The sequence below is a fragment of the Cimex lectularius genome, unplaced genomic scaffold, assembly GCF_000648675.2.
Source record: "Cimex lectularius strain Harlan isolate CLEC.00 unplaced genomic scaffold, Clec_2.1 scaffold30, whole genome shotgun sequence".
Taxonomy (NCBI): Eukaryota; Metazoa; Arthropoda; class Insecta; order Hemiptera; family Cimicidae; genus Cimex; species Cimex lectularius.
Genome location: NW_019392730.1, coordinates 90035 through 113873, shown reverse-complemented (window position 1 = coordinate 113873; position 23839 = coordinate 90035). Strand labels below are relative to the sequence as shown.

General features: G+C 33.9%; 3 protein-coding genes across 4 annotated transcripts; 1 reads left to right on the top strand and 2 right to left on the bottom strand.

Moving 5' to 3' along the window:
* Nucleotides 1-128: 128 nt before the first annotated feature.
* LOC106666179 (U4/U6 small nuclear ribonucleoprotein Prp4) lies at nt 129-20760 on the top strand. 2 transcript variants are annotated; one of them, XM_014393181.2, is made up of 9 exons: nt 129-217; nt 11489-11691; nt 11764-12096; nt 15131-15335; nt 15394-15573; nt 15629-15844; nt 18716-18823; nt 18893-19061; nt 20085-20760. In XM_014393181.2, the coding sequence occupies exons 2-9, from the start codon at nt 11499-11501 to the stop codon at nt 20241-20243; spliced, it is 1563 nt and encodes a 520-aa protein (XP_014248667.1). In that variant the 5' UTR covers nt 129-217; nt 11489-11498; the 3' UTR covers nt 20244-20760. The 2 variants fall into 2 exon arrangements, with proteins under 2 accessions (XP_014248667.1, XP_014248666.1); XM_014393180.2 differs by lacking the exon at nt 129-217 and adding an exon at nt 11261-11351.
* Nucleotides 1828-11219, bottom strand: LOC106666178 (probable sulfite oxidase, mitochondrial). Its single transcript, XM_014393179.2, has 9 exons — nt 11073-11219; nt 10838-11001; nt 6405-6692; nt 6185-6344; nt 5926-6112; nt 5210-5338; nt 4959-5151; nt 4525-4898; nt 1828-4301 (listed from the first exon to the last, which is right to left on the bottom strand). Exons 1-9 carry the CDS (start codon nt 11087-11089, stop codon nt 4164-4166), a joined length of 1650 nt encoding a protein of 549 aa, XP_014248665.1. The 5' UTR covers nt 11090-11219; the 3' UTR covers nt 1828-4163.
* Nucleotides 20761-23221: 2461 nt separating the features above from the next.
* LOC106666193 (protein MANBAL) lies at nt 23222-23830 on the bottom strand. The gene is made up of 2 exons (XM_024226779.1): nt 23646-23830; nt 23222-23578 (listed from the first exon to the last, which is right to left on the bottom strand). Exons 1-2 carry the CDS (start codon nt 23737-23739, stop codon nt 23322-23324), a joined length of 351 nt encoding a protein of 116 aa, XP_024082547.1. The 5' UTR covers nt 23740-23830; the 3' UTR covers nt 23222-23321.
* Between the last annotated feature and the right edge of the window lie 9 nt (nt 23831-23839).

Below are 23839 nucleotides of genomic sequence, written 5' to 3'. Positions count from 1 at the left end.
AGTAGAAAACCATTCACGTTATAAAAGTTTTTACAATAAATATCTCAAAAGTGTGAAAATTTTGTTTCTCTAAAGAAAGAGAACATTTCAACTAAAACGAAGAATAAGCCGTTTTTAAATAATTATGCTTTGAATATTGATTAGTACATTCTAAAGTTTAAAAGGCTGCACCAAACAACAACAATTGTGTAACCTTCACCAGAAAAATCAACAATTGGTATTTTATTTTATTAATTACAAATTTATGCATTTTTATACTTTTAATGCTCGTTATTTAACAATATATTTCTCAAAAATATAATTTTGCTATTTATGTACATAGAGAAAAGTATAAAATGCGCCATAGTGTAATTTTTTCGTTTATTTATTTTTTTTAAATTTATCTATCTATATTTATTAATCTTTATTATATATCTATTATTATTATTATTATTTATTATCGTGATCTAGTATATTTACTTATTTATTTATCCATTTATTTACTTATTTCCCCCCTTTTCCTTCCCTCCTTCTTCCTTTTAATATATTTTATAAGCCCAAAAAAGTGAAAAAGAGAAGATGTGTTTGATCGTGACAATCTATTGCACATTCCGCAAATTGGAGGTGCCTCTCGCCCCATCAAATGACCCGTAGTGGCTCTGCAGTGTCCGATCCTCAACCGTGCAAGGACCACTTCTTCCCTTCTAATATTTCTGAATGAAGTAGGCTATGCATCTACAGAGTCCTTTATTTCCCATAGTTTGTTTTCAGATATATTAGTCCATTGACCCTTATCTTTTGACTTGTAAACTACAGTCATATCACCCTTTGGGACGTCCCTAATTTGAAGGCCTGTAACGGCTGCTTCTTTTGTAGCTTCATCTACCAAATGGTTTCCTTTAATATTTACATGTCCAGGAATCCAGACGAAATAAAATAAATTCCCTGCAGTTGGAGGCTCCCCAGTGACGCCAGTACCTCCTGCACACTGGGATCATCTGAATAGGGGTGTTCCAAGGCATGTTAGGCCGATTCTGAATCAGAACAAATCGTGTAGCTACTATTGTATCGGAACATATGAAATTTAGGGACTTCTGTATTGCTAGTAGCTCAGCGCTATAGTTGCTACAGAAATGATGCAGAGAGAAAAGAAATTTGCTAGGGCCACATATAGACGCAGTTCCCACGCCCCTGTAGCTCCTTGTATCCTTATAGATCCGATAAATGCCGCTTGTGGGAGTGTGTTTTTTATTTTCAAAAACTCCTGCAGTTGACATTGATGTTGACACATATCATTGGTTCTTATTTTTTTGTCCTCCTTAGCAAAGATTTTGGCAAGATTTGTTTGCTAACATTTTGCTCGTCTTTGTTTATTATGGTGTTAATTTTGTTTTTGTTTGTTGGAATCCTGGTGTTTTTTGTCACCTCGGTTATTTTAGACTGCGTTTTAATTCAATTTTTAATGGTCATTGTGAGTATGACTTTCTCTTGAAATTTATTGTGCTAACCCTAGTACCCACTTTAGGACTACCTTTTATTTTTCAACATGGACTGTACTTCCTGACCAATTTGGAGCTAACAGTTTGACCCTGGCTGTCGGAGAATAATATACAATATCTGTGTACCTTTAAGTCCCTATATGAGTGTTTTCTGATCACTAAGTTCAATTACATATGAAAAATATCGAGTAGATTTATACCACAGGTTTTGCTTTGGATTTGTTCCTTTAATTTTAGATTAGATTTAATTTTAGAGACTCCTTGTTTTATTTTAGATCCATTGACCATTTTTTCATCATTATTTCATTCCCTGTTCTGGGGTTTTCTGGGGAAAAAAAAGAAAAAAAAGAAGGAAGACATAACATTTTAATACAATTTTTAAGTTCAACATCAATACTATAATTTATAAGATAACAATTGACTTTCCTTTGACTTTTTGATTTTTCAAAAACTAATAAATTTTTTCCAGCGATTTCCACAAACAAAATAATTAGGCTTTTTCTTAGAAATTAACCAAAAACAAACCAAAAATAATTATTTCTCTAAATTAATTACAGCAAGAGTTTCTAACAGTAAACCTAAAAGAATTAGTTGTCTTATATTTCCATGTTTGAAAAACATAAAATACATTTACGATTGAAACTGTAATCTTTTTACCTACTTTGCATATTTTCAGCAAGAATTACACAATAAATGCCACATTTTAAAGTTGCATACAAATAAATAAAAATGTCATCCTTTCTAATACTATTTTATATGTTTTCAAAGTATTTATTTTTAATCTTGAGAAGAATTTCATAGTCAGGCAAGATCAATCATGGTTGTGGTCAATCAGCTGAGAGAAATTGAACAATTGTCATGCTTTCGGCCTACATTTGGTGTTCCTCAGGGCTAAGATGTAATGTTAATTAATAAACACAGAGATAATAATTAGTCAGTGAATAAATAGCATTTATATGTTTACTTTTGATGACAACACAATTACACAATCTCCCAAAGCGTTGTCGTCGAAAGTAGATGTACATTTTAGGCAGTGACTAATGATTACCTCTGTAGACCCAATTCCACTGAGAATAAGAAAAGGGTTGCTTACAATAATCTTTATGAAAAAAGGATTTTCTGAAAACTAAATATCTAGATAACAAACTGGTAAAATTGATTTCTATTTTTGTTATTCAAAAAGGGAGATTCAATTTATTTAAACTAAGACGCAACAAACTAATTCATCATGCCAAAATCTTAATTATATTCTTAAAAAATGGATATTGTTTAGAAAATTTTTGTTTTGGCATGACGGCGAATAAAAAAGAAATAAAATTTTTTATGGAGTGAATATATCAATTCAACAGTTGAAAAATATTTTTCAAACATGGAAATAAATTTACCAGCACATGAGTACATTTGTACATTTTCTACTTCTAAAATAAGTTTGAGCTTTAACAATATTTGAAAAATTAATTAATAAATAGTTAATACTTGAGTGATGTGATGATCACTTTTGGCTCATTTAAGTAGATCTGTACGATTGCCTTAACACTTATAATTCCTTTTAAATGTATAAAATATATTATAAAATTTGAACAAAAATAATCACAGTTTTCAACTTTAAAATTTAGATAGAAAATTCTTTCATAACCTTTTCTTTTAAATAAATTAAGTTAGGTACAAAAATAAGGAATATAGTATTATATACAGGTAGCTATCGTATAACATATTTCCATGAGTTTCTCTTTCTAATTGTGTAACATGCAAATTCCCCAAAATACATAAAATCATTAAGTAAATTCCATTAAAACACAGAACATTTTAACTTGGGTATTGCACGTTTTACCCCTGGATTACGGGGCCATAAGGCTTTGGACAAAAACTATCTTATTTACAATTTACTCGTGTAAATTATCACCAGGCATTTAGTTATATTTCATGAACAAAGATTCACTGAAAGATTCATGAAATTTAAGAGAGAATATCACAATTGTTTAGCACCATACAACCAAATTAATAAAAATGTATTTAAAAACAAGGAGAATATATTATAGTGAATTTATAGATCGTGTAGGTTACTTTTTCCTTAAGAACAGTTACAACCAGTCGTCTTTTCATAAATTGTTAATAAATAATTGTGTTAAACTACACATTTTATAATCATCATGCTTTGATAGGCACACCTGAATTATTGTAAAAAATTTTGTGCGCTGAAGAGGAAGCAGGGCTACTTCGAAATATATACAATTTATAAAACAGCAACTGGTTGTAACTGTTCTTAACAAAATAACCTACAAGATCTTTAAAAGAAACAACCTTTGTAATAAAAACAATTAAAACAAAGTTAATTTAAATTTATAAATACATCTTATCATATAAATTTTAAAGCAATCAGTTTTAAACAGTTTTGACAATGCAAAAATTAAGAGTTTAGAACTCAATATAAATCTGAAAAAGGTTATGAGGATGAAAATCCATCAACAACAAAATAACCAACTTTAATTGGTTTATAAATATGCATTAAAAATACTTTAATGAAAATATTTATCTATTTTATTTTACTTTTTTCATGATACATGTTAAGGATCAAACATTCTTTTTGTTCAATTCTAATTAGTTATACAAAAGCAGTTTTTAGAAACCTAACAACCTTTTTAAACGGTGGTTACCTGCATTACCATTGTAATGTACATTTTTACATTATTGACAATTATTAATTAACTTAATTTTAATTCTGTGATAAGCATTGCCTAAAACGCCTCTTAAGTTCCAAGTATTTGCAAAACTTTCCGGCTGCGTATTGTAATTCGAATCGACAGCTTTGGCCCAAATTTCAACCTAAAAATGGTCAATATCAAACAGTATACATTAAAAAATAAACAAACGTGTATCATCTCAGATTTATCTTTGATGTCTGCAGGGTGATGAACTGTTTCCTATCATACTGGTCTGCTTATATTTGCTGATGCCCACTTAAGTGATGGGTTTGTTGATAGGCAGACCAGGATGATTGGAAACGACCAGACTGCAAAATGTCTAATGTTTAAAAATCAAAGCCTACATTCTGTGATGAATTGTCGACAGGTATCGTTGCTGTCCAAAGTGTCCATCCCCAGTGATATGGATGCCTGGCATTGTCTTGACCTTCGAAATTGGCCACATGCCATGTTTTGCCTGAGTCGATGGTGAGATCGACACGGACTATTTTTCTCCCTCCGCCAGACCAGGCATAACCTTTTACAACAATTGAGTTGTTATCGACTTTCACACTTTCTCCATTTTTTGGAATGCATATTGCAGATACAACAGGAAGCTCTTGGATAGCCGGGGATTTAGTAAAATCAACAGTGTCCCAGTCTGTACTTGGTGAAAACCCTTTGTAATCATTTCGCTGCCAATGGCTCTCGCTTTCTTCTTTACTTAAAATTATCCTTCCTTAAAAACACAAACGACAAGTTTTAAAACAAGGTAAATTTTAATAATGAAAAAAGTTACCTAGCCATTTCACATTGCGAGCCCCAACGATACCGGGTACGACAACTCTAATAGGAAAACCATGGTCTCGACTAAGAGGTTCTCCATTCATTTCGTATGCCAAAATGACATCCCCTCGTGGATCCAATACTTTCTCAATTGGAATTGAAGCTCCATACGGTGTATTTGTCGGGTCTGTATCTAAGCCTTCAAACTAAATGAAATAAGAATTAGGACGTACTTCACAAAGAAAATTTTTATGAAATATATACTTGAACATGCTGAGCCTCTGGATTATCGTCAAGACCAAGACTTTTCAAAACATCAAGTAGCTTTGGTCCAGACCATGTCGCATTACCAATTGCTGCATGAGTCCAATTAAGACCTTTCACCGGCTTTATCTATTTAAATTTTAAAATCAAAACAATGCTTTAACAATGTAAAATATACATAGCAAAAATGTATAAATTTTTATGAAATGTTTTAGTGAAGATTGCAGGGTGATGATTCGTAGATTGATCATCCGTGCCAATCATGACCACGTATATTTTTGCCAAATGAGATGCATTTAAATTATTCGGCTATAATGAATGATGTGCCAGATGATGATGAGAAATCAGTGATATGGTTTTGGGTTGGTTTGTCAAATGCAGTTCGGCATTCCAGGCAAGAAAGGATGACCAAACTACATAAAAAACTGACATTACAGGCATAATGACCCAATAGAAGAATAATTACATCGATAATATTATTAAGTCATCCTAAATCCTGAAAGATATATGAACAAAAATAAATCCCTCTTATGTTGATAAATTCTTAACAAATACATTTGTAACTTCAACTCAACTGACTCGTCTATGCTTCATCTGTGATATACTCATAATGATCACTTACTGCAAATGCGTTCTTTTATTTTTTCACTGTGCATTTCCTAACATAAAAATTAGTCTTAAAATATCTTAAATTTTAATTTATAAATTGTACTTACTGCACTCATTTCACTTCTCCTGTTTCCTGCACACATTACAGTAGCTGTGATAGTGTGCTTTGGTAGTTCTTTCAATTCATTTAGTGTGAATGTTTTACTCTGTATGCCCAAACCCTCTATTTCAAGTTCGTACGTCTCAGAATTAATTTCAGGGACTGGAAGATGATTCCTTACATAGAAAAGGTCTCTAATAAATTCAGAAATTGATAAAATTTTAGTTGTTGTTTATCAGTATTTGGCTATATTTGTTAAAACTCACTGGGGTGTAAGGAAATTCCCGACTAAAATTTCTGGTGGAGGTTCAGCATTAAAAGGTTTGACGGAATTTGGATGAAGGGCTGGATGTCTCTTTGGGTCCGTTGAATAAGGATCTTCCATGTTTTTCATAACTTCGTCCGCCTCTTCTGGGTCCAAATTGCCTGAAAAGCAATGTTTTTGTCAACCAAAAACTAAGGGGATTGTAAACGTTAAAAAATCACCAATTCTAAACTGTTCCAGAATTTTGAGTATGTGTTCCTGCTTGTGAACACCATACATGAGCCAGAAAGGCTCAACGGATCCGCCAGCTGCCAACAATATCACATCGCCACCCGGGTGATGATCAACAAACTGTGTAATATCATAAACACCTTCTCTGAACGTCACCCAAATTTTATCTTTTTTCGTTGTATGCTTGGCCACATCTGATAATTTATATTTTGGCAGTCCTTCAATTCTCGCACCATACTTTTTGTCAATATCCAATGCAAAGAGAGTCTCATGTCTACCTAAAATGTTAAGGCATGTACATAGACATATCGTTGACACCATGTTAAAGTGACGAATATGGATTGTCTCCACTTTTCACATTCGTCACTTTAACATGGTGTCAACGATATACTCACCAAACTCTAATATAGGTTATACAACGTCATAGTCATAGATTTTTTGGCCAAGGCTGGCATCATTCAAAACATAATTGCTCAGTGTAGGTTGGGCATACATTTTTACAGTTTATTTTATTTAATTTTCATTATTATTAGGAATGGACTTTCCAAGGGAAGATATGAGATTCACCTACTTGGTGTTAAGCTAGGAGGTCTTGTTCGTTCTGACAACTGATGTTAGGGGGCTATTGACAGCTAGGTCATTTCGGCACCTAATGCATGCAAGTTTAAAACCTAAATTCAAACCCACATTCTCACTTATTTTTAAATAAATATACCAGTATTTAAAATTATACTTGATTACAATTAATTAAGATTTTTAGTTGAGATAAAAAAGTCAATGGCACGAGCGGGATTCGAACCCACGATCTTCGGCTAGATACGCCGAGCGGATCAAGGTCACGATAGCTCAAATGGTAGAGCAGCGGCGTATCTAGCCGAAGATCGTGGGTTCGAATCCCACTCGTGCCATTGACTTTTTTATCTCAACTAAAAACCATAATTAATTGTAATATATTAATTGGTCAAGCGAACCACGGAATTAGGGAATTATACTTGATGTTACTCAATCATCCTGTACAACTAATGTAAGTGTGAGGTTGACAGCATATTCACCATTGCACAATCGGCCCTCTCACAATACACATTCACACCATGAAATAAATTCAAGAAATACATTTAGACAAAAAAACACCAACGCAGATAATTACAACGACTATATACAGTACAGTTGAGGGGATCCAAAGATTTGCTGCTGCAACAATTTTCATATCGAGCAGCATTCTTGCACATGCCTAGTACAACCTTTAATAATGTAGTCACTATACAACCGATTTTATTGATTGTAAAGAAAAAGTTGACTTGGTAGAATGGAAAAAAGACTGAACTTTCTTTTGGGGGTTTAAAGAGGAGAAAATATGTTGCCTGTACAGCCGTGATTCTAATATTGTTCTAATAAAAATAAAAATAAGATTGCCACAAAATAAACACTGGATGATCCACACTTAAATATGTCTACTCTAAACCGCTGAAGTACAACCAGTTAAGTGCATTATATATATAAACAATGAGATTATCAATGTAAACAAGATGAAGTGGGTAAAAGAATGAATGACCCTTGTAGAAAGTGCTTCATACTTAAAAGAAAAAATGGTACAAACTGATGACAAATTCTATTAAAAAAACATTTATATTTAAGGAAAGGACAAAATTTTAGATAGTTTTTCTTACAAATTTAAATATCTCAAATCGCACTTAAATAATAAACAAAAAATTTACATCTAAAAGTTATCTACAAAAATAAATGAACAATTTTTATTTATGTCAAACACCAATGACTAACAGATGTCAGTCGGACAAGGAAATACGCCTAAATTACTGGGAAATACCTATAAAAAGATCTTAATCCATTTCCAATTGTCAAAATTAAAGTGCTTTGTATACATAGGATTAACAGGATGGATAACTGATGTTAACGTTTAATTATATGAGTATAAAAATCTGATGATCTCTGAGACCAAAAACCCACCTTTGACTTAAATATTGGCCACTTTTACTGCCCAATAATCTTAAAGGCATTTTCTCGACTCCTGGCAGTGTAGAGCCTTGTATATTCATGCATAAAAATAAAACTGATGCCAGTTAGTTACTTTTTTATTTTTTTAATGGCTTTATGTTCTATGCATATTAGCCAATGACAGACAATAGGTATGCATATTCATTTTGGGGGGGAAGGGTATCGTGAAAAAAAGGCCAGAGGCGACGGCGGGAATTGAACCCACGAGCCGAGAGTCTCTCATGCTAACCACTCGGCTACCGCGGCCCTGGTTTACAGTTATAGTTACATATAAGGAACAACTTCTTCTGATAACACATCTTCAATGTATCATGCAGCTGTTAAGGAACCCTTGATAAAGATCAAGTTTGTGTGACCTTCCATAGAAACGCCTGCCCATAACACCATCATCTCCTTAGTGAAAATGTTGCGGGGATATATCGCTCTCCAGTTCTTCTCCAAACCCTCTCTTGGCTGTCAGAAGACCTCAAACAAAAGTGACTAATCCGGAAACCACATTTCATCCCATCTTGCTCAGACCAATTGATGTGGTTTCTTGTGAAACTTACCGAGCTGTCCCTTGCCATATCAGAAGTTCTATTATTCTTCAGAAGTTCTGGACTGGTAGGTCGGCAGGTCTTCTCGCTTGTAATCCAGTCTTCGCCATACAGTGCTTAAACTGACATTAACATTTCTCACTTGTTGAAGTCATTGCTTGATCTCAACAGCAGTAGAATGTTGATTACGGAGTACATATAAAACAATAAAACTATCATCTTTCTGAAATAAGACACGATGGAGATCTGATCCATGACTTCTTGAGTTACCTCCAGTATCTTGGTAGTGATGGAAGACTCTTCAGACAGTTGTTGTCAGTCACAGTCTGAGAATGTTAAGCACCCTGGCCATGCTTGACGTCTTCCATCTTCTATGATTCTAGCTGAATATTATCTCTTAAAACCACCACTCAAACAAATGTGAAACTTAAAAATGGTACAACTTAAAAGGAATGTTAGAAAGAAACTTTACAGAAAAACTAACAAAGAAGAGATTTATTTACAAAATCCACTCATAAACACAAGTAGGAGATTTTATCTGTGCTTTATTTACCTCTAATCCTTTAAAAAGGTAAGATAATCAATGTTGTATTGTCTAAGAGAAAATTAAAAATATTAAGGGTGGCCACTTTTGGTTTCTCAATATAATCTGTGCCCCAACCTGTATTTCTCATAAAAAAGAGAACTATCCCCAAGAGGATATCTCAACAGCACCCTTCACAGATGTTACACTACTAGAAAATGAAATCAGCAGCTCTAGGACTGCTAACCACAGCAAGTGGTTCCATATAAAAATGGACTGAAAAATTAGAGATGAAACAGAACAGACAAAAAACTGTTTATGTTAATTTTACTAATCGTAAAAATAGAGGGAACCACTACTTTAAATGGTCGTGAAAATGTGGACAAATACCTAAATACCAAGCCAAGTACGCTGAATTTTTTCATGTCCACCGATGACGCAAATAATCTTATTTATCTGTTTGAGGTCGACAGCTAAGCAGGCTTTTACTGCCAGATTTTTTCTTCTTGTGAAATCCATTTAATGCCATCCCCACATCTCCGCACATGTTTTAAGTCGTACCTTCTGTATTTAATGATATGTGTATGTCGATGGTATCCTACAGAATTCCTCCACCAAATTTTTTTTCCTTGCTCCTTTGCAAAGTGATCTGCCACTTCATTTCCCACGATTCTGGTACGGACTTTGGTCCAGTTAATTCCAATTTTACATTAAACATTAGATTGTACTGTCCATATGGTGGTTCCACTTCCTCTAATAATGATTTTTCCTTTTTTTTATTGGATCCTACTCTATTTTACTGTCAGCCCAAATAGCTATGAACGACTTTCCCTATAGTTTGATTGACTGCAACTATTTTACTCTTATTTAAGTAATTCTGCTTGATTATTTAAACAACATGGGGCCAATTTGAACTTTTCACTTATTTTGGCAAAGGTGCTCCGTTCGAAGTATGCAAAGAATGAACAAGCATATTACAAACAGAACAATACATAAGTGTTTAATGTTACACTAGATGTTGGGTCTCATGGACAAAGGTCCTACTTATAAACTTATAACACTTTTATCCAAATTATTCACAAATAAAGGTACTAGGTCTATGACGATAGTTGAAATCAGTACTGCTAGCATGGCAAATACGAATCAAGCACCCCAACTATTCAGCCCTCAGCTACATCTATGCCATGTATGAATCTATGAACCATAGATTTGTATGACTACTGCAAAGTTTTAAAAGGGTATTTCTACCAGGAAAAGACCATCTAGGTTTTTATAATGTGACAACCTCGGAGTCTAACTTTACGATTTAAGGCATACTTTAAAAAAATTTTCAGCGAATTATAGAACTTACTTTTTAAATATAAATGGGCAGAGATGCCAACAACTACACCGACGGCAACATATTTATAAGGGTTGTAGTTAATTTTTGCCTTCTTTTCTTGGCCCGGCCATCCACTGAAGGCGACGTACCCAACAGGGTCGATGCGTTTCTGGTTCAAAAGCAATCTCCTGGCACTAATTCACATAAATAACAGCAATAGTAAATTAATTTAGGCGAATTTAAGACAATCTACTATGACAACTACCTTTTAATGGAGTTCATCCTTTTATCGTTTACCTGTGGCCGGATGGTTTAAAATAGGAAATTTGATTACAAAACTTATCTCAATACTGTTAGAATCTCTGGGCAAACATGTTTTTTTTTATCTTAAAAGTAAACACATTCACGTAACTGTTATTGAAGAAGAGGGTTATGTAATTAAATGAATGAAAGCATCGTTACTACAACAAGATAACAGTTTATTTTGTTACCAAGCCACGCTGTTTTAGAAGGTTTTTTTACCGTACAAAAGTGTATTTTTAAGGTATTTCAATACTGCTTTATTATTTCTAATTAATCTAAATAATATCAGGATCGTTTGAGAATAGTTTTTTAAGATTTAAAATGTCTGTTGGTAAAAATAAAGGTTGGAATTTCATTAATTGAGTTATGTTTTATTAGAACTGTAACAATGTCGGATGAAGAGGATTTGATTTATGTAAAGAAGCAGAAATTAATCCATTATGGACCTTTGGACGAGCAGGAGAGAGAAAGAAATGCCGCTGCAAACCAGGCTTCGGCTGAAAATGCAGAAGAAGGCTCGACAGTCGACATTGACAAAATCCCCGTCAAGTCTGAAGTTGGAAACATACACACATCCGATGGTGATTTAAATAAAATAAATGCCCCCCTCCAATCAATATTAATTTTTGACTGATTTTTCATCTCAATTTTAGAATACATGGATCTCGAAGATGAAATGTCAAAGGACAAACAGGCACTGCTCGATGAGTTTGAGAGGCGCAAGAAGGCCCGCCATGTCAATGTTTCCACAGACGACAACGAGGTGAGGCTGAACCTGAGGCAGCTCGGCGAGCCGATTTGTATTTTCGGCGAAGGGCCGGCAGAAAGGAGGAACCGTCTCAGGGACCTTTTGTCCAGGCTAGGAGAAGATGCGATATACAAGAAACAAGAAGAAGAAGAGGAAAGGATAAAACAAGAGAAGGAACAAGAAACGTGGTACCATGAAGGCTCGGAAGCACTGAGGAACGTCAGGCTGTGGATTGCTAGTAACTATTAAAAACTTATTTTGACATTGCTTTCATGTCGTCTGGGCGTGAACCTGTAGTTTGGTTAATTCCCATCATTTTGGTCTGCCTATCTTCACTGGTTTGATCTGTCAGATGGATTTTATCATTTTACCTTCTTATGATAACACAAATTAACACCACTGAAGATCTTAAGATGTAATATTGGGGGTGTGGAATATACCTCTTTGAGAGCTGTTGAATCCCTGCACCAACAGCACACCAGTGAGCCGTAATTCATCACGAAATTTGATTAATAGGCTCAGTTTCAGTAGATGAAATTCTTCTACAGTTATATTGTAACTTCTGTGAGCAAATGTGGCACCACAGTTTGTTAGTGGGTGTGTTATTAATCGGAGTTGAATCATGAGAACACTACTTAAAATAGGAGAAAAAGGTCAGATTTCTTTTTGGTCTGTAGGTTCATTATTTCTGATGATCCAGATCGACTATCTATCCCCGTTGTGTGTCTATCAGTCTTTCCTGATTTTCATTTATTTGAGTCCATTTTATATGTACATTCGTTTGTTCAGACAAAATTGGAATTAATGCATTTTTGCTTTTTCTGTTGTGTAAGCTGCTAGTGCCTAATAGATTTATGTAATTCATCACCCAGCCCTGGTTGCCAATAAACATTCTTGCATGCGTTTTCAGCCATTAGTTCTTTTTTTTTTTTTTTTTTTTTTTTTTTTTTATAATGTTATCATATTACCCATGACTTCTCAAATTAGCTAACATAACCAGCGTGAGTGGCAAGGGTACGTGCTCGAGGTACCCGGGGCTAATACGCCCTGCTCCCCCTCCAACCACCCCGCCAGCCAAACCCACCGAGAACCGGCCATACCACCGCAACAACCACGCTCCTAAATACAGATTCTTACTAATTTCTCAGTGACATTCGATCACACCTCGATGTTATATTATTTTAGAAATTGAGATAGCAGATCGTGGATTTCCTTCCTACTCGTCGTAACCAGGGACTCCCAACAATACGGTCTTCCTTCACCTTCCAATGCATGAATATATTCCATAAGACCTTTTCTTCTTCCCTTGTACTCTGGGCACTCCAGTATTATGTGGTTCAGATTTTCCCTGCAATCACAAGTCGCTCAATTTGGGGATTCTCTCAGTCCTATTCTATTGAGATGCGCGCCCCATAAGCCGTAATTTGTTCTTATACTTATAATGGTAGAATAATAATGTCGAGTAGCCGAATAATCTTTAAACCAAGGTGCTTTTGGTACCACGGGGAACCTTGTCCTATATACAGATCCTCCTGTTGAACCGGTGTGGTATTCCTGCCAGGCAGACAGCCATTCCTTATTCAAACCTCGCTTGCTGTCACTTTTTGTCAGTTTGTAATCGCAAAGATATCCATTTGCTGCCGCCTTTTTAATAAACAAATCTACCAGTTCGTTCTCACGAATGCCAGAATGTCCTTTAATCGAGCACAGAATGACATCTTTACCACTGGTAACCAGATCTTTGTATTTCAACAGTATATCTACTGTTATATGGTCAATCTTACAGCTAGCATTTACATTGGCCAGATGTGACTAGTTAATTAAATCAATAAGTTTATATGTTATGATATTAAATTGTATAATAAAAGTATTAAAAATTGAGTTATGTTCAGTCAAAGGCTTGTTTATAATCTATAAATAGTATATGGATGGCAACGTTACGCTAGTGCATTTTTCAATCATCTGTCTTAAAATAATAAATATTACCTATAAATAGTTGCTCTGTTTGTTCTGTTAGAATTATTTCCGAATAAATCTTTAACCTTCTAACGTAAAAGTTTAGAACACATTTAGATGGGTTATTCTCAAGTCGGTGTGTGCTAGTGTGGGCACCAAGTTTTATTAGTCTATTGTATTAAAATCAATTTCAATTAATTACAAATCATTATTAATCTGGTGAAGCATAAACATATATTGAATTATATGTAACAATTTGTTTGTAAATCTTGCGACGTCTGCTAGGTGATGAAATCTACATTGTCTGATTTGTTCACTGGTTTCTCTGTGTGATTTAATTGAAGACACTGAAAAGGGTGGAATGCGGACAGTTAAGGGTGATCGAAGAAAAATGAACTATCACGTTCATCATGTAGCAGTCCTCTACAGAATAGGTCTTTTTAGGTTATTTCATTTTCAACTGAAATTGTATGCGTTATTCTATAAAAAGTTTTGATGTTCAATATTCAGTTAAATATAGCCAAACAAAGAAAGCAATGGAAAAAATATAAAGCTGCCAATGGCATAAAATTGCAATATCTTAGCCACAATAAATCAAAACAATGTTCAACTGGTGGCCACAATGGTTAAGGTAAAGGTCCCAGGTTCAAATACAGGGCCGCTGAATTCTTGCCTGATATGTCTACAATTTTTTTTCCAAAACACCGGCATTGCGAGGGTTTACATAACCTCTCAGTCCAGTTTGAAAGAGCATAGACAGTTACTTTGTCATGCTTTCAAGAAATATATCTTTTTTACAAGACTTGGAAATTATTATTAATAATTCACTAGTTTTCGTGGTCCGCTTGACCAATTAATATTTTTCAATTAATTAATGTTTATAGTTGTGATAAAAAATCATTAACTAATGAATTTAATAAGTTAAATGAAGTATATCTTCATTAATGCTCTCCGTGGCCATTTCAATTGTAGCCGAGAATCAAATAGATTACACGACATTTGAAAAATGGCAAAAAGGAGGGAAAATTCAAAAGGTGGGGTTGAGATGGGAAGTTAGTGTCTGAGTGGATCAAAGTCACGATAGCTCAAGCGGTAGAGTAGCGGTGTATCTAGCTGAAGGTCGTGGGTTCGAATCCCGCTCGCAACGCTGACTTTTTTATCTCAACTAAAAACCTTCATTAATTGAAGAATTATTAATAATTTTAAACAATTGTTTTTTTAACTTTGCCTTGTCCCTGATTTTTAATATTAAAGACTGATAATATATTGGAGATAATGTACAAATATTCTAAAGGCATGTCGTATTCGTGTTTTAGAGTATTCCATTCCAAGGGCCAAAGAGAGACTGAAAAAGGCGAGGGAAGAGCTCAATCAAGCAGAAGCATCTGTAACAGCTAAGAAACAAGAACTTCAAAAAAAATTGACCTCACTGTCAATTTACTGTAGTCAGATAGGTGACACCAGGCCAATATCATACTGTCATTTCAGCCCTGATTCTTCCATGCTTGCTACTTCATCATGGTAAATCAATTAAATTTCAACTCTTTCTAAAAAAAAATAATTTTTTTTTTAAATTAAGGAGTGGCCTTTGTAAAATTTGGAGTATTCCCGATTGCGAAGAAAAACGTGTTTTGAGAGGTCACAATTGCAATGTTTGCGCTATAGAATTTCATCCCCATGCAGGCCGAGGTGGAAAAACTGCTTGCGATTTGGCATCTTGTGCAGTCGACGGTAGCGTGAAACTCTGGAGCGTCGGCAGGTAAATACATGTTCGATAGTTTTCTCTCAATATCTCAAATGAAATTGATTTTCAGCGAAGAACCTATTGTGGATGTTGAAGGACATTCTCCTCATAGAGTATCCAGATTAGGATTCCATCCTTCGGGACGACTGATGGCGACATGCTGTTATGATAGTTCATGGAGGCTTTGGGACTTAGAAACGGTGCAAGAAGTACTCCATCAAGAGGGTCATTCTTCATCAGTTTACTGTATTTCTTTCCAATGCGATGGCTCAATTTCAGCCACAGGGTAAGAATAATAAATTAAATAGCACATTATATACACTTAGCATATATTATAGAAAGTATAGCTATAGGATAAAATACTATTTTATCGCTTGGGTAAATCAGTTTTTTTGTCTAAGAAAGTTTTGGACTTGAATAAGAAAATAGTGTAGATATAAAGGCTAACTTTATAGGAATAAAAAGGGGAAATAGCATACAAAAATTCAAATGACGTGAAAAGATAATTTTTTCAATGAATTCTCAAATAAATGCCGACTGAATCTAACCAAGACTTGTAAAGTTCAGAAACGGAAAAAAAAAAAATCACAGATTCGTGAGTTACCAAACTTATTCTGTTTCTGGTGCCCTTAATATATCAAAATTTTTCTGCAGCGCTCCAAGTCAAAACAGTGGTCTATGTCAGTGTGAACTTTATGATAATAGTAGTAATTCATTTCCAATTAAGAAAAGCAGTGATATATCTAAACTCTTATTTTGTCTGCAATTTTATTTAATAAATAATCAAAACTTTTGACTTTCTTCTGATATTGAAAAACTTGCCTTTTGAAAAGGGATTATGCACTTAATAGCAAAAATATAAAAGCAAATACTTTTTTTTGCAATAATAAAAATATGCATTAATCCTCATATGTTTAGTGGTCATAATTGACCTATTAAATTATTTCAATTAATTATACAATTTATGCAAAGCCTTGGTTGAGATGAAAAGCATAGTTTCACGAGCGTAATTTGAACCCAAGACTTCAGATAAAATGTATTATTAATTGAAATAATTAAATAGGACAATTATGACCTCTAAACGTATAAGGTTACAAACAAACATGATATAATAATTAAAAGAAGTAATTACTTTGCTAACAGCTCCCCATGGCCACTTCATAGTCGCTGAGAATTGAATCCTGATTACATGACATTTGAAAATGTGGCAAAAATAGGGAATAAGAAAGGGGGAAAGAAAAGGGAAAAAGGGATTAGAAAGGTTGTAGGCTGAGATGAGGAGTTGATGTCCGAGTAGATCGAAGGCACGATAGCTTAAATGGTTGGTTAGAACAGCGGTGTATTGAGCTGAAGGTCCTGAGTTCGAATCCCACCCATGACACTAGCTTTTTTGTTTCTACCAAGACTTTAGATAAAATGTATAATCGAAATAAAAATTTAATTTGAAGTAAAATATACAATTGCAGCTGTCTTTTTTACATCCATATTGAGATTGGATGACCACCAGGATCTTAGTTTTTAGAGTTTTATTTTATTTTTTTTATACCCAATATAAATATAACAATAATATTATTTATAGAAAATTTTCGCCAGGCCCCGGGAGCTGCAGCATGGTACATTGTTTGGGATTACTGCATTAACTAATTAATGATTGATGAAAAAATCAGTTTCTTGTAAAGGTTCAGCCTATTTATGGTCAGGCTGTCTTTGGCTAAAACTGATAACTAGATGTTGAAACAAAATCAGGATGATCAGTGTTTACCACCATGTTTCATTATAGTAGAGGATAATTGGAATATTACAGTCCAGTCCAGTCCAGGAGTTGAAGTTGGGGATCTCGATTGCTGAGTGATTAGAGATCCTACTCATATTTGCCATCCTAGTGGTTCTGGGTATGAATCCAAGCATAGACCATTGCTTTTATGTGATAATAATATGAAAAAGTATAAGTGGTTTGACCTGTAGTCCACTATATTTAATAGATTGTTGGTCATTAAGCCCTTCTGTACGACAAGAATTACTTTATGTTACCTACTTATTGGCATGTAAATAAAAATTATCTATTTATTACTGACACAGTTAGATTTTACATTCAACAGTGAAAAATGAATTGCTGCTATGATGAATTTACTATTTTTCGTGGTCCGCTTGTCCAGTTAATACAATTCGAATCCCACTTGTGACACTGACTTTTTTATCTCTACTTACCTTAACCTTAATAATTGAATTATATTAATTGGTCAAGCAGACCACGAAAAATAGTGAATTTAATGATTTAAAATGAAGGATACTTCACTAAAGCTCTCCGTGGCCATTTCATTTGTCGCCGAGAATCAAATCGATTACACGACATTTGAAAAATGGCAAAAAGGAGGGAAAATTCGAAGGTGGGGTTGAGATGGGAAGTTAGTGCCCGAGTGGATCGAAGTCACGATAGCTCAAGTGGTAAAGTAGCGGCGTATCAAGCCGAAGGTCGTGGGTTCGAATCCCGCTCGTGACACTGACTTTTTTTATCTCAACTTAAAACCTTAATTAATGGAATGCTATGATGAATATTCAATTAGTTTTTTATTGTAATTTGATCCTTACCGATCAATTTAGTCTGCTGGGTTGGTCTGTCAGGTGTGTTTTGGGATTTTGCCATTTTCAGTGTGTCAAATTTTCATATTGTTACCATGATTTACACAAAGCTTGGGCATTTTTGCTACAAAACTGGAGTAATATTATTTTTTCTTTAAAAAATTGACTCCTGTGTTAGATTGAAGTAACCTTACTTACTTAAGGTAGTCTCAGTTACTCTTCTGAGAAAAAATATTAAAAGTTATAAGTTGAAATATAAAATAAGTGATGCGATTTCTAAATAAATATCGACTAACGGTCACTAATCACCACACATATAAAATAAGTATGTATATTTCGTTTTTGTTGATTCCTTAGCATTGCTAAAAGGTTGTTGACTTGATAATAAGCGACTTCCTATAAAGTAGAGCCTCTCCACTAGCACTTATTATCTTAGGCTAAGAAGTGGAACGTATTTTCATTGGCGCAGGAATTACATAATTACATTTAAAAAAAGGCTACTATATATATATATATATATATATATATATATAAGGTTTTTTTTAAATTATAGTTTAACAAATGACATATTTTACAGGGGTCTAGATGCATTTGGCAGAGTCTGGGATTTGCGAACTGGTAGATGCATTATGTTCATGGAAGGCCACTTAAAAAGCATTTTTGGAATAAATTTTTCCCCCAATGGGTATGAGTAATTTCTTACAATTGTTGCTAAATTCAGGAACCATCCAAAATAATTTTTCCCTTTATGCAGATACCACATAGCAACCGCCAGTGAGGACAATTCTTGTAAACTTTGGGATCTAAGGCAACAAAGTTGTATATACACAATACCTGCTCATAGCAATCTGTTGTCCGATGTCAAGTACCAGCCTGGCATAGGCGATTTTCTAATAACGGCATCTTATGACAACACAGCCAAAGTATGTTTTAAAACATTATTTTATTAATCTAGCTATTGTATTGATATAATTTTGATTTATTTTTTAAAAGTTATTCAGAAATCGTGAGATGCAGTTTGGTGTGATGTAGGTTTCAGAAAAACATTTTCTTTATCGTGTCAACGTTTCGATCTTTATTGAGATCATCTTCAGGGCCTGGGATTTACAAACATTGTTTAAATTTAACATATACAGGTAGGATGTGGAAAAAAGTGAATTTGTACAATGCAAAATATATTTTTTATAGTTATTCAGATATCGTGAGATACGGTCGGGTGTGAGGTAGGTTTCAGAAAAACATTTTCTTTATCGTGCCAACGTTTCGATCTTTTATTGAGATCATCTTCAGGGCCTGGGATTTACAAACAATGTTTACATTTAACAATTACATTTAGGATGTGGAAAAGTGAATTTATACTTTGCCAATTATATTTTATATTCAAACAAAGTATTTCTACTCACTCAAAGTGTTTGTCTTCTGTGTAATTTTGCATTGTATAAATTCACTTTTCCACATCCTAAATGTAATTGTTAAATGTAAACATTTTTTGTAAATCCCAGGCCCTGAAGATGATCTCAATAAAAGATCGAAATGTTGGCACGATAAAGAAAATGTTTTTCTGAAACCTACATCACACCCGACCGCATCTCACGATATCTGAATAACTATCGATTAACGCTCACTAATCTCTACACATATATTTTTTATATTCAATCAAAGTATTTCTACTCACTCAAAGTGTACACAGAAGACAAACACTTTGAGTGAGTAGAAATACTTTGATTGCATTTAAAAAAATATATTTTTTCCACATCCTACCTGTATTTGTTAAATTTAAACAATGTTTGTAAATCCCAGGCCCTGAAGATGATCTCAATAAAGATCGAAACGTTGGCACAATAAAGAAAATGTTTTTCTGAAACCTACATCACACCAGACCACATCTCACGATTTCTGAATAATTATCGACTAATGGTCACTAATCACCACACATTTTTTAAAAGGTTTGGTCAAACAAGACTTGGCAGCCATTGAAAACTTTATCAGGCCATGATGGAAAAGTTATGTGCTTGGACATTTCACCCGATTCTAAGTTTATAGCGACAGCTTCTTATGATAGAACGTTTAAACTATGGACTCCGGAAGAAATACCAGCAAGCTAATTTTAGTATGTCTATGTAAATAATTTTTTTAACTAAATAAAATACTGCTTAAGAAAAATGTTTTCAGTAAAGAAGTTTCTTATTTGCATGATCAGTGATTCAAAATATTAAATCTAATGATACCAATTGGCGTCCAAAAAATTATTATTGATATTCTGTCAAATTTATAGAGTATTAAGTTAAAATCATTTTATTTTAATTATTTAAACTTTCTGAGTGAGTATTTGGCATTGAAGGATGTATAATGAAAGGTCGATTTGACCGATTCGATAATGTTGATTTGATATTTCTGTCTTAGCCTGTACGTGCTGGTTGCTGTATATGCTACTTGTTGGTATATATGAACCTTAAGACTGAATAAGTCATTTGTAAATTTCAATTTGAAATTTATCAAACTATGTAGGTATATGAAGTTATGTAAATTAAATCATTTAAATACTTTAATGTATTTAGCATTTTCTAGAAATTCATACACAACTTTGCATACTTGTAAATAAACAATTGATCAATTATTAAATATGACTCGTTTTGTTGCACCTTTTACCATCATGTTCATCAGGTATATTTTGTTTATTAAAAGGATTGACACCCTTCCTACTTTAACTGAAGGTTGCCATTCCTTGGCTACATATAGAGAGCGTATAGGAGTGCTTGAGCATCTCAGCATTGGATACCTTGTTTTGATGTTTGAGGAAATGTCATATTTAGTTGTTTTTTTTTTTTTTTTTTTAATATTCAAACGGCTTTATTAAATATTTTTAAAAATATTTAAATAAAGAAAATGTTTTTCTAAACCTTCGTCACACCAGACCGCATCTCACAATCTCCAAATAATAATTTTTTTAATATATTGAGATTGAAAGTACAGTGTGAGAGTACCAATGGTGGAAAGTGTAATATTGAGTACCATTTATCCTTGATTGAATTATATATATAGTTATATAATATTTGTACAGGGGGTTACGATTTCCATGATAACAGAAACAACATAATTCTAGGCGCCTGAAGCTCGGTGATGAAGTTTGTTCTGGGTGTGATAAAAAAAAAAAAAATAATAATTTCGATGCCACACTATTTTAATGCGAATAATGAACCTTTGAAAATATACTTTGTGCTGGCAGTATGATAAATGGAAAGGCATGAATAGAAATAATAAAATCAAAATGTATATTAAACAAGTTGAAAATAAACATGACACACACACACACACATATATATATGTATAAGATCAAACCCTATTTTCTAGTTAGTCTCTGCAATGGAGGGAAAAAAATCTTCCTTTTTACCACTCTGTGGTGCAAGTTTCCTCGAAGTCAGAGGTCGAACCATATGAAAATCAAACCATAAGGAAGCCAACTTTTTTGTCTTGTGCCTGCCTACCTATCCTTGTTAGCCGGGTCTTCTATCGATCAACCCAGCAGGGCCTGTGCCGCCCACCTTGCTGTCTGCTCCTCCACTTCTCGTACCGTCCAGCCGTTTTGACCCTCCACTATCATCGTCCAGCTTTCTGGCAGGTGGGCAAAAATTATAAGAGAGAGGATTATCGAGTACTTCACCTCCTTATTTGAGTGAATTGTAAATAGAAATGAATGTATTTAATAATATCTAAGTTAAAAATATGCATTTTTGGGGGGGCTGAAAGTGACAGCAGCGTAACTGGAGGCAGGACAAGTAAGACTTAGATCAGGAAGTAAAATTCTATGTATGTATGTGGAGTTGAACTTATACAAATCATTGTTATGGACAATGTCCTTCATATAGGAGCTTCATAAAATTATCATAACCTACAAAATTGTGCAACAACTTACAAAACAACATAATAAACCAAAATGCTCAAATACTGGGGATGGGGATAAAAGAGACGGCCACAAGGCCTTCTGCACCTTGACCTGAGTAGATCTATTGTGCTCTGTGTTCCCTTTTTTATAATTCACTGGCCAGCTTCAGGTTTTTAATCATCCTCCATAGCCTTGCCAGCAGCTCCATAGAGTAGGATTTGCTTGTTGTTTTTCCTGTCCTAGTTGCAAGTACCTACACCTACATAGACCTTCACAGAAACATAAAATGTGTTCTGTGGTCTCCTCTTCATAGCAATATCTGCAGTATTTCTTCTGTGTGCACTGCAGTTGTTTTCTTAGGTGGCAGTGTCTCTTGGTTCAGTTGTGATCGACTTCCAGTAATTCCTTTGTAAGTTTTGCAGATGACCATTCTGTGAATCTTTTTGTACATGTGGTGCTCAAGTACTAAATAAGCATTAAAGTGCCAAATTTTTTAATTTCTACTTGTAAAATTCAAATCTACTACTTTTCTACGATAACACGCAAGTCATTTAATAAACATTTATGGGTTTCCAACCAAACTATATATGAATATAATTTGAATGGTAGTCAGGCAATTAAAAGTGAAGCAAAATATAGCAAAACAAATAATTTATTAAATAAAAAATACAAATCAAATGCAAATAATTAAAACTCTTTTAGACGATCGATTTATCAAATTCAGTCTTCTTTTGTCACAATTATCAAATCATAAAATTACAAATTGTTTCTGGAATGTTTGTTCAGAAATCGTGAGATGCGGTCTTGTGTGATGTAGGTTTCAGAAAAACATTTTCTTTATTGTGCCAACTTTTAGATCTTTATTGAGATCATCTTCAAGTCCTGGGATTTACAAACATTGTTTAAATTTAACAAATGCATGTAGGATTTGAAAAAAAGTGAATTTATACAATGCAAAATATATTTTTTATATTTATTCAAAGCATTTCTACTCACTCAAAAGTTTTCTGCGCATATATTTTTTGCATTGTATAAATTCACTTTTTTCCACATCCTAGATGTATTTGTTAAATTTAAACAATGTTTGTAAAACCCAGGCCCTGAAGATGATCTCAATAAAGATCGAAACGTAGCACAATAAAAAAAAAATGTTTTTTAAAACCTACATCACACCAGACCGCATCTCACTATTTCTGAATAATCATCGACTAACGGTCACTAACCACACGTTTCTGGAATGTTACGACACAAATGTATAAATATTCTTGAGTAAAATAAACATTTTAAAAACAATGAAAGTTCAACGCCTTTTCTTTTTATCCTGCTTTCTCGCCCTGTTGTGCGAATGCCTGGCTGGTGCTGATGAAGATTCCCACTGCTGTTGGTCCGAATTATCTATATTTCGACTTCCGCTCAGTGGGCTGTTTGTGTTTTTATCCGGTAATATTATTATCGCCAGGATGCAAGTGAGCTGGAATATAGCTCCAATGTAAAGTCCAACACGTATAAGAAATTCTGTTGTTGTCTCAGGTGGAATCTCCAAGTCTACCATATTCTACAAGTGGAAAACTTTCTAATTCACTGTACCAGTTTGGAAATAAATCTGTTTTCTTATGATCACCTTTTTTTTTGTTGCTGTCAAGTTTACAACCTTCCCAACCTAATAAAAACAGCGTCTGTTGGACTGTTGGTGTTGGTTGGATGGGAGGGATGCCCATGGTATTCCCTCCTTTCAACAGGCCACACCCCCTTATATGAAAATATTTCTTATTCTCTTTAATTCCAGTTTTAATATAACCATTTGGAAAATTGAATAAA